General features: G+C 36.6%; 1 protein-coding gene across 1 annotated transcript in view; it reads right to left on the bottom strand.

Annotated features, from left to right (window-relative positions):
• Positions 1-15,974, bottom strand: part of LOC123320800 (serine/threonine-protein kinase MARK2-like) — a 66,719-nt gene that overhangs the window by 44,853 nt on the left and 5,892 nt on the right. Inside the window, exon 2 of the mRNA XM_044908276.1 lies at positions 3,722-4,159. Within this exon, the coding sequence (XP_044764211.1) occupies positions 3,722-4,054 (333 nt within the window). The 5' untranslated portion in view covers positions 4,055-4,159. The remainder of the gene's footprint in view (positions 1-3,721; positions 4,160-15,974) is intronic.

Raw genomic sequence — 15,974 nt, forward strand, 5'->3', positions numbered from 1 at the left:
TCACACCAACTGATTAAACTATTAGGAAGATCTTCGATTTTTATTGAGAATATTTTAATCTCCCACTTGTACTTCATAATACCACAACAATGTATTTCTTTGGATGGAATTATAAAAACAAAATGAAACAGATTAGACCTCGTCCTCGAATGACCTATTTCGAGAAAGATACTATAAAACCATGTATAAGAATAAGAAGGTAAAAGTATGAAATGTGAATTCCAGCGTTTTCTTCCCAATAAACACATCCATTGCCAACAGAAGCGGAATGCCAATCTGAAGTTGCCGGAACTCTGATTTATACGCTTTTGCACCGTTCCGACAAACTAGAGAAAAGAACCAGTGACCTGTGAACAGGCTAACAATGACAAGACACCGAAAAATTGTTTTTTTTTTTTTTCAGTTGCACAACTGCAACTGATCGAGCTGATTTCTCCGCATTGAAAGGATCTCCTGTTGGTGTCGAAACAATGCTCATTTTTATTTGTTTCGCGGACAAAGTTCTCACCGATGTCATAAGGGAAAATTACGAAACTGCCCAACAATCATAGTACTTAATTGTTTCGAGTCAACCGGAAATATTTACCACAAGATTCGAAGATGACAACTGCAAATTTTTCTGAAAATTCAATTTCTCTCCAGGAAATTAATGAATGGATATTAACCCTTCCTTGAAAAGTGATGGTACAAAAAATTTTATTTCGGTTTCAAAAGAGATGAAAAATCAAATCTCAATTCTATACAGAGTGCTGGGTGAGTACAAATATAACAGTAGATTCTTGAGGTCAAAAGAAACACTTTTTTTTTTCGATTCAGTACTGATAAAAAGATATAACCATCTTAAGTTCTCATAATGAGCTATGCCACCCCTAGAAAAACAGAATTACCTTCCGAATAACTATGCAAAAAAGTAACGCTACACATCTGGGGATCTTTTAAAGAGTTGCATTTGGTCAAAGTGCCCAATTTTTCGAATATCACAGATATTTTTTATTTTTGAACATCAAATTACTCAAAAACTGAACATTATACGAGAAAATATGAAGAATACTTTTATTTTACAAAACGTTCAAATATTCATAGCGTCCAACTCAGTTTCAAGGGGTTCTTTGAATTTTTGGTATTTTTATGATATGTAATGGTCATGATGAGAAAACTGGAAGACGAGGGTGATATCTTGTGTTCTAAAAAGATTCATCAAATCAATGAAAAACTATATTCCGAAATTCATTTAATTCGATAAAACCGTTTGTGAGAAATGGTAATGAAAAAAAAGTGTTTCTTTTGAACTCAAGAATCTACTGTTAAAATATTTGTACGAGTCAAAGACTCACCCTATACATATAAAATATTATACAGGTGGAATGAACTTTTTTTTATTTTCTTTAGTGGCATAGGAATGTCTTTTATTATTCTTTCAAACATTGAGTTATTTCAGGTATAAAAAGTGTTGTTAAATTCATTGTTGATTCGTATCAAACTTTGGTTGAATTTAAATTTCGTTGATTTGTTTAGCATAATCTTATTCATCGTTCAAAAAAGTTACATTTTCTATTTCTCTTATCAATATCTTTTTATATGTTGAACTTAAGTATAGGATATGTATGATGAAAACTACTCAGAAACTTGTGGCGAATTAAAAGATCAAATACAAAAATAATGAGATATGTAGGTGTATAGGATCATAGTCAGGCGTCTTGAAACATTCTGTACAAAACACTGAGTGGAGAGGGGACATTTTTAGCCAATCACCCTGTATATTTTACACTTGATAACGAACTATGAAATGAACGTTCGTCACAACAAGAGAAACACTAAAAATAAAGGTGTGTTCATACAGCAATAAAATAAAATATGGGACAAAAATAAATAGATGAACGAACAAGCACAATATTGTGAGAGCGCTTATTCAAAAGATACATGAAATAAGAATAAAGAATCAGAACAAAAGATACTCATCTACACTGCGCAAAAAAATTAACGCACATTATGGAAATCTCAAATTTGTTCAACAAATGAAGGTGTTCTCAATGATAATTATTCTTATCAGAATTATGCATGCATATGTTATCCACTTTCAACGGTTTTCTTCAATACAGATGTTTTTTCCCAGCAGGAATAAAAAAAGATGATATTATCAGATTTTGAATGCATTGGCTCCATTCTAAAATCAGTTGTTCTCGATCAATTCTAGTGATCAATAGTTTTTCTTTCGTTTGATTCTCTACACTCGATCGCTATGCAACGCGAAACACGCAATTTGACCCAAGAGGAATGTGCCCAAGCGGTAGTTTTGCGAGAAGAAGGGTGGACATACACAAGAATTGAAGAAAGGTTTGGAGTTTCCCATACAAGTGTGTCCAGAATGTTGTAGCGATTCAAGGAGACAGGTATGAATGTCCGAAGACCAGGACAGGGTAGACCACGGGTAACAACTGCCATTCAAGAACGTTACTTGAGAGTTTCTTCGTTGAGACAACGGTTTGCAACCGCTCGCCTCCTTCAAATTCAGCTTGAGCGAACTCATGAGGTGCAAATTAGCACTCAGGCAATAAGAAATCGCCTCAGAGAATATGATTTAAGGCCTCGTGTCGCGGCAAGAGGCCCAGCTCTTACCCCAGCCCATCGAAGGGAGCGTTTGGATTTTGCGAGAGAGCATATCCATTGGGAAGAGGCCGATTGGGAAAGAGTTCTCTTCACAGATGAGTCTAGATTCTGCCTCTACCATTGTGATCGACGTTCCCTTGTATACAGACGTCCTTATGAAAGATATGCTCAGTGCAATTCCCTGAATACTACTGGTTTCGGGGGAGGATCGATTATGGTATGGGGTGGAATATCTTTGACTGCTCGCACAGACCTAGTGGTCGTTGATAATGGAGCTATGACTGCTGATAAGTATATAAGGAATATTCTTGAAGAGAAGTTTAGTTTAGGAGTACCTTGAAGAGGTTGAAGTCTCTCGAATGGAATGGCCAGCAAGAAGTCAGATCTGTTGAGCAGGTTTGGGACGACCTCAATAGAAGGCTGAGAAGTTCAAAAAATCATCCAGCTACTCTTAATGACTTAGGAATCCAACTCGGAAAAATCTGGGAAGGATTACATCAGAACATTTTGAGATCCCTCATTTTGAGTATGAACCGTCGTTGCCGAGCTGTAATTAACGCAAGGGGTGGAAATACCAAGTATTAAATCACTTATCAGCATTTCAGTATTTTGGAAATTGTTCATTTCTCTTCTTTCACATAAGATTCGGTGAAATCCTGAATTTTTCTTCCATTTAATGTGTCTTGTTTCGTTCAAAACCTTCCCGAGAGAACATAAAAAATAAGTTATAAAGTCAATGTAGAGTAAACTCTCATTAAAATTGAGATTTTCAGAATGTGCGTTAATTTTTTGCGCAGTGTATTATCTTTTTGTCTTATTTTATTTAAAATTAGACAAAAAGGTGATTTTATTGGTTTATTATCAGTTTCTTCTCTATATTGTTGTTCTGTATCTGTATAGATTTGTTATTTCTTATTTGGTTGTTATTTTTTGTATTATGTATTTTATTTGCTGTATAAACTCACCTTTACTTCTCTGGACGAAATCATTCAGTTAGCGTCACCTAGCACACATCATTCATCAATTGATCACAGACACACCGTCATCAGCTGTCAAACCGCTTGTCAATAGCGAAATAAACAACCTTCCAACATCTTCAGATCACAGCATTTACCTTCTTCTTCCTGGCCACCACACAGGGCAGCCCCTCCACCATATTCACCACCATACCTTGACCGGCGGGATCGTCGACTGCATCCCTACGCCTCGCGCCGTTTCGCTCGTCGCGTACATTCGACGCCGGCAGCGTCTTTTTCACGGGACACCTCGCGTCCGAGCTCACCCTACGCTCGAACTTCGTCGAGGGCGGCTGCACCGCCGATTTGGACCTCCTCAGCATCCTCATGATCTGATCCTTCACCCTGTTCGGCCTGTGCCCGTCGGCCTGCTTCATGGCGGCGGCAGCGTCGACCCTGGCGACGCCCACGCTCGACACTTCGAACATCATTGCGGAATCACATCAGAACCGTCGATGTCGACACGATACGGCCGCGAATAACACTCTGGTGAAAAACTGGACTCGCTAATCGATATCGGGAAAAAATAACACCTGCTGCTTGGGAAAACGTATGGAGAAATAGAGATTCAATTATGGCGAATAATGGAGTAGAGTCGAATGAAAATGTAAACTTGCATTTCTAATTAACCCGACGTGTATAATTGCGCGGAAGCAAACGATCGGGATCCGCATATATGGTAAGAACTGTACAGGGTGGGCAAATTTCGATGTTTTAGCACTACAGCTTTTAAACCAGAGGAGATAGACAAAATCTGATACCCCATTCTTGTTCTCTTTTTCTGAGAAACTTACAATAGTAGTAGTGATTCTTGGCCACTTTCTTTTGTTTTCGAGTTATAAGCAAAAATTAGAAAAATGGCGATATCGAAATAAATTTATATCTCCGCTAATACTGATGATAGAGCTCTGAAATTGGAACATTATACAGGCACTTTTTTACGTAGAATCCAGTGGCGTGCTCGCCTATTTAGCAGGATTTTTAATTACGAAGCTATGACCCAAAGTTATGTTTTTTAAATGGGAACACTAGTTTTCTGTGCAATTTTTTGAGAGCTTAATTTTTACTGATTTCAAAAATATATAACATCATATGGTTTGTAACAATATAAATAATAGAAAATGGTAAAAAACACTTTTTCCCAATATTTCTATGGTTTCAACTTTTGACGAGCACAGAAAAATAAAGTTTCCTATAACAAAAGCAGTCTCCTTCCGGGAATGTCATTCTTTCTATGCTTTTTACCAATTTTCACAAAATTTGAATCAAGCTATATTTCATAAATTTTCATATTAATGAAAGGACTCATAGAAGGAGACAGTGGTAATCATACGATGCTTTATGTTTCTGTGCTCATTAAAAGTTGAAACCATAGAAATATTGAGAAAAAAGGTTTTTGTCCATTTTCTATTATTTATATTGAAACAAACCATATGATGTTATATATTTTTGAAATCAGTAAAAATTAAGCTTTCAAAAAATTGCACAGAAAACTAGTGTTCCCATTTAAAAAAACATAACTTTGGGTCATAGCTTCGTAATTAAAAATCCTGCTAAATAGGCGAGCACGCCACTGGATTCTACGTAAAAAAGTGCCTGTATAATGTTTCAATTTCAGAGCTCTATCATCAATATTAGCGGAGATATAAATTTATTTCGATATCGCCATTTTTCCACTTTTTGCTTATAACTCGAAAACAAAAGAAAGTGGCCAAAAATGGCTACTACTATTGTAAGTTTCTCAGAAAAAGAGAACGAGAATAGGGTATCAGATTTTGTCTATCTCCTCTGGTTTAAAAGCTGTAGTGCTAAAACATCGAAATTTGCCCACCCTGTACACAGCGAACCAGAAGTGTGGAATAAAATTCATAATACCTAAGTCATCCAGGAACTATACTATAGTCTATATATATAGGTGAGTCTTTGACTCGTACAATATTTTAATCGTAGATTCTCGAGGCCAAAAAAAAAACACTTTTTCCCTATTCAGCCCTGATAAAACGATATAGCCGTTTTAAATTTTCATAATAAGCTATGCCACCCCTGGAAAACAAAATTACCTTGAGAATAACTAAGTAAATCTATGATAATACACATATGTCAATCTTTCAAGCAAAGCTGTATTCAGCCAAAGTATCCAATTTTTCAAATTTTACAGATACTTTTTGGTTTTTGAACATCAAATTGCTCGAAAACGGCGCATTATACGAGAAAACATGAAGAATACTTTTATTTTACAAAACGTTAAGATACTCATCAGATAGCGTCCAGTTTAGTGTCAAGAGTTCGTTTATTTCAATTTTTGGTATTCTTATGATACGTAATAGTTATAATGAGAAAACTGTAAGACGTGGGTAATATCTTGTGTGATGATGACAAACTATATTCCGAAATTCATTTCATTCGATAAAACCGCTTGTGAGAACTAAAAATAATATTTTTTCAAGGATTTTCAACAGCCTGTATCTTTCAAACCACGATGATTCGAAAAAAAACAGTGCACACTGTAACGGCCGGTTTCATAATGAAACCTAAAGTCACTTTAATTTTGAAGCTTCCTTTAACCCTACTAAAAATGACAGTAAAGGAAGCTTTGAGCTTAAAGTGACTTTAAATTTTATTATGAAAACGGCCGAAAGATATTTAAATGATTCTTTTTTAAATCTCTTGATATTATTCAAAGTTTTTATTCTAATTGGTAGTGAATTGTAAATCTTTATGCATTTATATTCCATCTGCCTCTGAGAAGTTGTTAGACTTTATCTTTGATAAATGTTATCTGTATTCTTTGTTTCATAGAAAGTTTTCTTATTTTCATATTTCTTGAAGAGTTCTGCATTACTCTTAACAAAAAGTAGGTACACATTCTTCGACATATATAGCATATATTACCTCTGCATGTTTGATTATATCTCATGGTATTGACAATTTTTTTTTCTGTAGTACAAAGAGTTGTTTAGGTTTAATGTCTCCTGACCCATAGATTGTATTTAAAAATCTTAGCTACGCTTCTATCATCGCATGGTATATTAGTATATCAGATATTTTTGTTGATATATCTAGACATAAACCTCAGACCATAGATGGAAGGGGTGACTTTTCCACAGAGGTAATTTATGTGGTCATTCCACTTCAAGTTTTTGTTTATATATACAGGGTGTTTTCAAGGTGAGACTTTTTCTTTACAGAAGGTAGAACTGATCAAAATGAGTTGTTTAACCACAAATTGTCTATATAAAATATCCAAGATGGCTGAGATACAACCCCTAGATGTTCGACAAAATTTCAAGTACGGGACTGTGGAAGGTGACTCCGGCATCGAAAAACAAAACAAAACATAAAGATATGGTTGCACAATGAATGGTTCAGTACCAAGTTCATCGGATTAGATACATGTAATTTCTCACTTTTGAGAAAATAATAATGGTTGTATCGTGCAATTAAGGGTGAAAAAAAATGTAGAAATGGAGGCAGTTGCTTAAAAGTGTTTATGTTCGTTTTGTTGAAAAAGTGCTATGATGTTTCCCCATTTCATCCCATTTTTACGACGATTGTTGGAATGTTCGAACAAGAAGATTGTGATGCCCATTGTGAAAAAATTCGTGAATAGTTTGACGAATTTTATTGGTGAGATTTGAAAGTTTTCTATTTTTTACACTTGTGTCCCAAGTCTCTTCTGTCAGTTGGTATCGAAATGAGCCATTTCATAAAATCGTGTAAGTTACTAAAAAATAATGAGAACAATTCGGCAATTCTTATTTTCCATTTTTATTACCACGTAAATATCGATCGAGCCAATATCCTAAACGAAACCACATGGCCGAATCAGGGTGCTTGAATCCCACATTCGTCTTCCCAATATTTCCAAAAATATTGGCTCTCAAATAACATTGAGAAGATTTCTGCAAAATTTGATACCAAAAATGTGTGATGCGATCTCCAGGTAGGTACAGCAGTTTCAGAACAAAATTAGAAAATTATAAACATTTGGGCAAAATGATATTATGTAGGAACAAGAACAAACATTAGTAACTATTTAAGTAATAAATCTAGGCTGCGAAATGCTAAGTTCATAACTCAATTGTTAGTGAGTATTATGACGTATATAATTGGGTATCTCAATATCGTAAATCGGCGTAGACCACTCAAAATGTCATTATATATTCCTTGAAATAGATGAGAAATGATCATAAACCAGCTGTAATGAAATAAAAATTACAAATTATTAGTCACATATCAAGAGGTAGGCAATTTGCTGCCATGAAACTATGAATAGTTCATGAGAGTGAACGTGGAAATGTTTATAGATAACGCAATTACCTCAGAGCATTCGCTACGCTATCATGAAAGAGACTCTCTCTGATTGTCTTATTCATTTATTTACTTTTAAACCCCAGTGGGCAAGGAGACTGTTCCACCAGTGATAGAATGTATAATCTATCACCAGTTCACCTCCGGTGGATAACATACGAACTTCCCACCTTATCATTCTAGTCGTGAGCTAATCTCTCTTGAGAGCCTCCCAATTTTATGGAAAAATTAAATCCACGTGTCAGTCTCATTTTGGAAATATTGGAGGAACTTTCAACGCTACAACGCAAGTTTACAAGAAGGTTCTCAATATCATCAACGTTAACTGCTCAAAACTGAAAGACTTTTGATGCATATTTTCCATATCACCTTATTTTTTTTCAATTACATAAACTGATAACGATTGAGAAAAGTAATCAGGTTCATCATGGAGCAAGTTTAATCATTTTTCGTAGATGTGTGTCAGATTCGCATAGTTTAATGGTTTTCTCTTCAGCCTTGATTTGATTTTCAATAGTATCATTTAATCTTCCTGATACCAAGACAATTTTTATCCGACCCCAACGGACTTACAATGGGTTAAGTTAGGAGGAGGATCAAAGACTCTGAACTTTTGTGCGAAAACGTTGTTGATCTAATGTATAAATCACAGAAATTGCTGTTTACTCTTTCACGAGTTAGTCAAGTTTGCAGATGATAATCGAATTCTGTTTCACAGGTATATTCAGAATCAGAAATTCTGTCTGTGTGCCATAATCTACGAGTTATGGTGTGAAAGAAACCTATACAGGGTGACTCATATTTTAACAGTAGATTCTTGGGGTCAAAAGAAACACTTTATTCCTTAACGATTTTTTCCGAATCGGCTCGGTTTAAAAGATACGAGGATGTATTGATATCTAGTTAGCCTAGACCAGATCCACGCATAAAAAAATATTGCGTTACCATAGCAACGAACATTAACTCATTAGAAGTGTCAGTGTGAAGTTTTAGGTAAGTATCAAAAAAGTAAACCAGAGTTACGCAATAAATTAAAAGAAAGAAGATGTCCACCGAAATTGTGAAAATCGAAAAATGGAGTATCGAGCCATCATCAAGTACCTGTATTTAAAAGGGTTAAGAGGTAAGCAGATTTACGAAGATATGCTTAATACCCTTGGTGATCAATGTCCTTCGTATGGGACCGTGAAAAATTGGTCTACAAGATTCAAAAGAGGTAAATTTTCCATTGAAGATGATGACCGATCGGGAAGGCCAGTTTCTGTGTCAGTCCCCGAAAATATCGATGCAGTTCATGACATGATTTCATCAGACCGTCGAATTGGGCTAATACGGATATCTGAAGCACTGAATATTTCATACGAATGCGTTCATCATATAGTTCATGTCAATTTGGACATGAGAAAAATTGCTGCCCCAAATGTTTGCATGTTGACCAAAAGCGTGCAAGGGTAGAAGCATCGCGTTCGATCTGTGCTCGATTTTAAAACGATGTAGACTTCTTGAACCGAATTGTTACTATGAATGAGACTTGGGTACATTTCTACGATCCAGAAACAAAGCAACAATCGATGGAATGGCGACACTCTAGTTCTGCAAGACCTAAATAGTTTCGTGTCCAAAAACCTGCAGGAAAAATTCTTGCTTCAGTTTTTTGGGATTGCCAAGGAGTAATCATGATTGATTGTTTGAATAAGGGTGTTTGGATAAGGGTAGAACAATAACCGGAGACTACTATTCGACATTACTGACCACTCTACGGAAAAAAATTAAAGAGAAAAGACGCGAAAAGCTATCCAAAGGTGTTTTGTTTTTGCAGGACAACGCCCCTGCACACAAATCTCATATTGCCATGCAAAAACTTCGTGATTTAGGGTTTGAATTACTAGAACACCTCCCTTATTCACCAGATTTGGCACCATCCGACTACAATTTCTTTCCTCAACTTCAAGTTTGAAAGGTAGTAATTTTTTTCCAACGAGGAGGTAATAAAAGCTGTGGAGGTCTGGTTTGCATAGCAAGAAGAAACATTTTTTTTTGAAAGGTTGCAGGTTCGCTGTAATAAATGTATCCAATTAAGAGGAGAATATGTTGAGTAATAAAATATTTTGACATTCAAATTTTGTTTGGTTCTATAGTAGGCTAGGAATTTTCAATATATCCTCATATAGGCTGTTGAAAACCATGAAAAAAATGTTATTTTTGTTCTATCTCACAAACGGTTTTATCGAATGAAATGAATTTCGGAATATAGTTTTTCATTTATTTGTTTCTTTTTCGAACACAAGATTTCACCCACGTCTTCCAGTTTTCTCATTATGACCATTACGTACCATAAAAATACCAAAAATTCAAAGAACCCAACTCTTGAAACTGAGTTGGGCGCTAGCTAATGAATATAATTAAAAAGTAGGTATCTGTGAAATTTGAAAAATTGGGTACCTTGGCTGAATACAATTCTATTAAAAAAATTCACAGATGTGTAGTGTCACATATTTATCTAGTTATACTGAAGGTAATTTTGTTTTTTCAGGGGTGACACACATCATTATGAAAAATTAAAATGGCCATATATAATATTTTAATCAGGGCCGAATACGAAAAAGTGGTATAGAAAAAGATTGTTTCTTTTTACCAGAAGAATCTACTATCAGGAGATTTGTACGAGTCAAAGACTCACCATGTCTAATGGACTGCCGCATAGATCCTAGAGTGGGAGTGGACACTACTAGAGAAAAAACAGGGTATTCCGCATCTACTGTTACCTCCAAGATCCCCTGACCTAAATCCAATTGGTTTGCTACAACTGCTTCAATAAATTTTCAAATATTGTATTTTTGTATAACTCTAACCTGAAAACTCTTGAGTTTTTCTGAGGATAAAACGGCAAGTAGCATTTAACAATAATATAACGAGAGGGAGGCCGCAGATTTAAGGTACTCAACGAATAAATGGATGAATGACAGAAATTTCACATTTCCGGATGGGTAACTTTCTCCCCATCCAAGAAAAAACCCAACGCCAACCCACTGGAAATACACCAATTAAAGCTAGAGTTACATCATTATTCTTCCGTGTACACGGGGCAAGTACATCTCTTCTTGTTACGGCCGTTTGTTATCGAGGTGAGCGCATAATCGTTTACGCAAACGAAAATAACCAGCCGTGAGGTGAAGTGAAACAGCCCAGTTACGGAGGAAGGAGATAAAAACAGATCACCGAAGGAGCTCGCCATGTTTATGCATTGTGTTCTTGTGATGATGTTGGCAATCGCGCAGTAACGAAGCATGAAGGAGGTTTGCTGACCGAAAAAATCGCTCCAAACAAGGACGTGACGATCGATTCAAAGTAGTGATTTTAATTAATCATTTTCATCTAGGTCTATTGAATTAATCAAAAGGTTTATCGGACAGCCCGAGCGATTGTTACCCTCAAAAGATTCGAAGAACTATACATTGCCCCCAATTGCCTATTTTCAAGAAATAGGGTGATTAGACTTATACCGGGTGTCCCAGAGCTTTTAGGCCAGCAAATATCTCAGTTACCTGCGGAAAAAAAAAATTGAAAAAAATACTTGTCGTAGGAGACCATACGCTCTTTCATGCAGCATAGCAAAATCCACCCCCTGACAAACAACCCCCGAGAAACCACCCCTAACTTTTGTTTTTCAAATGGCACCCCCATGTTTGTTGTGCTTCAACTTACAGTTTTTTTCATTTCTCATTCAATGATGTATCATGGTAGCTAGAATGGCATGCAGAATTATGGAAAATAAAAATACAAATGAAATACGAATTTATACGCTCAGCTGTATTGTTACTGCAACATTATACTAAAGAAAATGTTTTATAACATAAATTATAATAAACAAAAAGTTCTAACATTTTATTGACTCTTTTTTTTCAACATCCACTTTTTCTTGTCTCTACAATGTGGACTAATTCGATCAGTCCAATTAACAGTACCCACTAACGAATTCAATTTTATCGAGTGACTATCTTATTAAAAAGAGCTGTCAGTTGAAGCCAAACAAACATGGGGGTGCCATTTGAAAAACAAAAGTTAGGGGTGGTTTCTCGGGGGTTGTTTGTCAGGGGGTGGATTTTGCTATGCTGCATGAAAGAGCGTATGGTCTCCTACGACAAGTATTTTTTTCAATTTTTTTTTTCCGCAGGTAACTGAGATATCTGCTGGCCTAAAAGCTCTGGGACACCCGGTATATATTTGTTGAGGTCCTCTACAGTCATTTTGAGGACACCAGATATATCTTATCGCGATCTCTGCATGAGGTTGCATCGACAGTAGACAGTACCACGTATACATTCATTGCTGTATCCCGTTATCGAGAATAAATCTACAAAAAGACTCAAAAACAAAAATATCGGTGCGATCAAACTTATAATTTCTTAGAGCTACTTGCGACTGTGTGCCCTCCTGTGACTAGACCCAACCGTGACCTACAGATCCTTCCATACTCCGGGCATGGATAGTCACCAACCAGATCTGGCCGCCGCTGTATATTTCTCGAGTCTCCATTATAACTGTGGACCAAAGACCTCCACTGTGATCTGTCTAACGCTAGTTGTTCCCAGTTATGATTGGCATTAACTGATTTTAGGGATTGATGCAGTATATCCTTAAACCTATTATACTGGCCTCCTGGTTTCCGAGCTCCCTCTGTGAATTCGCCATACAGAGCTATTCTGGGGAGTCCTGTATCTTGCATCCTCAGGATGTGGCCGCTCCATCTGAGTCGGGCTCTCGTTACTTGAGTCTCAATTGTTGTACAACCCGCGCGCTGCAAGACTTCGGCATTTGAAACTTTGTGGAACCATCGGATGTGCATTAGATGACGTTGTTGCGTTTGTTCAAGCTGTTTAATATGTCGCCTGTAGGGCGTCCAGCTTTCGCTTCCGTAAAGAAGCGTTGGGAGGACGACTGCTTTGTAAACAGCTGTCTTGGTCTTCAGATTGAGGTCGTGATTTTGAAACACTCCAGTCTTTTAGCTCCAGAATGCACGTGATGCTGAATTGATACGGTTGTGTATTTAAGTGACTAGGTTAGCCCTAGTATTTATGAAGCTTCCCAAGTATTTGAACTGCTCGACCTGTTCTAGAGTTTCATCCTCCAGGCTCATATCTGAAGTATAATATATGTGGGTGTGATCTCATCTCTGTGCTGTAAAAGCAGCTGAGTGATCTCAAATTGGTTCTAGAGAATTCCATCCAATATTTGTCCTTAACTTCAACATTATATTGACATAATGCGCAAGGTGTCAAATATTTTTGGAATTGGGGTCAATAAGATACACTTTATTAGGAGTTATTGATGATCAATTTCATCTTTACGATAAAAAAGGATCAGTAAAAAAAAAAACATAAAAATCCACATGGTTTAATGATGGATCAAAATAAGAGAGAGGCAACTGCATTGGCGTATATGGACCCAAATTGAGGATCTCTAAAGACCTAGGAAGTGAACCCTCTATTTTACAAACCGAGCAACTGGCATTTTACGTATGCGCTCAGGAGTCTCTCAAAATGAACCTCAATGGGGCGTATATCTATATCACTACAGATTGTCAGGCCCTGCAATCACACTGTCAGGGATCTCTGCTGACATTAGAGTGCCGTTATACCATGAAGCAACTGGCCAGAGGCAATATGGTGACTCTACTATGGGTACCAAGACATTGTGGTGTTGAATGAAACGAAAACGTCAATGAGCTTGCAAAAAAGCATCAAGGTCAACACCTGCTGGATCTGAGCCTGTATGTGGGCTCGGAAAACACCAATTAAGGCAGCGGTCCAACAATGGGAGTTGAACAACAGAATAACCCACTGGTGAAACACTCCTGGACTCACTCAGTCAAAGAAATTCGTGATGATTTCACCGACCTACAACGAAAACTGCTAAAGCTGTCACTAGCTGAGCTTCGGGTGATGGTGGGACTGCTGACAGGGCACTGTCGGTTCAAATATCATTTGTACCTTATGGGAAAGTTAGCAGACGAGATTTGTTGGCTCTGTGGATCAGAAGCAGAAACAGCTGAACATATGGTATGCGAGTGTCCAGAGCTGGCGGACCTAAGAACCACTCATATGGGGAAACCGGTCCTGGATACTCACGAGGTAACCTCCAAGGCTCCTAAGGATGATGTCGGTTTGATCAACACCATTGAAAACCTCCTTGGGTTTCTGTGAATGGGTAGGGTAGAAAACAAAAGTTTACCCCTTTCTGCCAAAAACGATAGAAACATTAAACCCATTAAAGGTCAAATACTCACTTTGTATAGCGAAAACTCTTTTATAACTCATCACCCCCAACCTAAAATTTTGAATGTGTAGAGGGATTCACTGGCACCTGTCTTCAAAAGTAATTCGATTGCCTTCTCAAACATTTCATGATCTTTTTTGTTATTAGGTACTCAAAACAAGTCGACATTGTGCTATAAGGGCACCAACTATGGTTGGTACAGAGAGGTAGACAACGGTCCTGAATAGTTGAACACAATTCCAGTCTTATTTTTAGATTATTTACCATTTAAATATAGAACAATTAATTTCCATTTATCTTGGGCACAATAAATCACAGAACAATCAGGTGAGACGCGTTTATGTAAATAACGAATTGAAAGGCCACATAAACAAAACATTCAGATTACCGTCTTTGTAGAGCATGTCAAGTTTAAAGGAAAATTTTCGAGTACAGAGGTTCATCTTTTTCCACCTATAAATTAAAGTTGGGACAGGGCGGTCCCAACGACCAAATTTTCTGAATTGAAGGAAAGCAAAATTTTTTTCTCGTTATAATGGAAATAATTAGAGTGTGTTTATGGAGGAAATTATTCAAAAAATAAAATGGTGACAAATCAAATAAAAAAACTTTATTTTCGACATCTGAAATACCTGGATGATAATTCATTTTAGGTACAGAATAAACATTTGATAATGTTGATGTATATTATTTGCTATTTTGAATTTTCTTTACGTCATATCTGATTTTTTTCGGTTCAGTGATCTGGAGGTATTGAGATAAAGACAAAGGTATAATTTGTAATAGTGTTATCTTACTATTGAATAAACTCCCAGTTTTCGCGTTCTCTACACGCAGAGAATGTGTTTATCACTTGAAATAAACGTTTATTCCTTTGTCAAGGATTTCGAGAGGAAATTACAACGCCTTCATTCCTAAGAAAATGAAGTTATAGAAGAGTTTTCACTATGCAGGGTGAGTCTTTGACTCATACAAATATATTGACAGTAGGTTCTTGAGGAAACACTTTTTTCCGGCATATTTCCTGCTGTCAAAATTACACATGTACAAAGTGAAACACATGTACAGGACACTAGAAAGTATAAGGGCCATAAAAAAACGCGCTCTTACTCTCCTGAATTCTTTTTTTTTCCTGTCCATTCAAACGCTCTGGTCACGTCAAACTCAACAGTAATTATTGTTAAACTAACCGAAAAGACGCTACACAATCTTATAAGTTTGTCCCTTCGCTCATAAATGGTAAAAAACAAAGAAACCTGCGAAGGGGGTAATTGTCCCAAGTTACAGGTCTGTCCCAAGTCACCTGAATCTACCGTTGAATAACCTACCAAATGAAAAATTCAAGGAACTCATTGAAGAAATATTCAATAGGCGAGTTTGATTCGTTTTTTGGAAGATTCATTCCTGCCTATATTGTATGTCTTTCTTTAAACTTTTAAATATACTTTTCCTCTGTACTATTTGTTGAATTATTTGGTCTCTCTCCATTGAGGTTCATTTTTAGAAACAAGGGCCAAAACGGACGTTTGAGAATGTTTTTGGCTCTGGATTTTGGTCCCAGACTTTTGGCTCGTACTGTATATAGAATAGATCGTTCGTGCTACGAATGTGCGATAACTCATTAAAATAGTCACTCGATAACTTCCTGAACTTAGTACGGATAACGAATTTTCCCTATTCTGAACCAATTCACAATCCATGATTATTTTCCGGAAAAACATTAGGCCTTTGTACTATTTCTTCTGACGTCATTATATATCTGTC

The sequence above is a fragment of the Coccinella septempunctata genome, chromosome 1, assembly GCF_907165205.1.
Source record: "Coccinella septempunctata chromosome 1, icCocSept1.1, whole genome shotgun sequence".
Classification (NCBI taxonomy): domain Eukaryota; kingdom Metazoa; phylum Arthropoda; class Insecta; order Coleoptera; family Coccinellidae; genus Coccinella; species Coccinella septempunctata.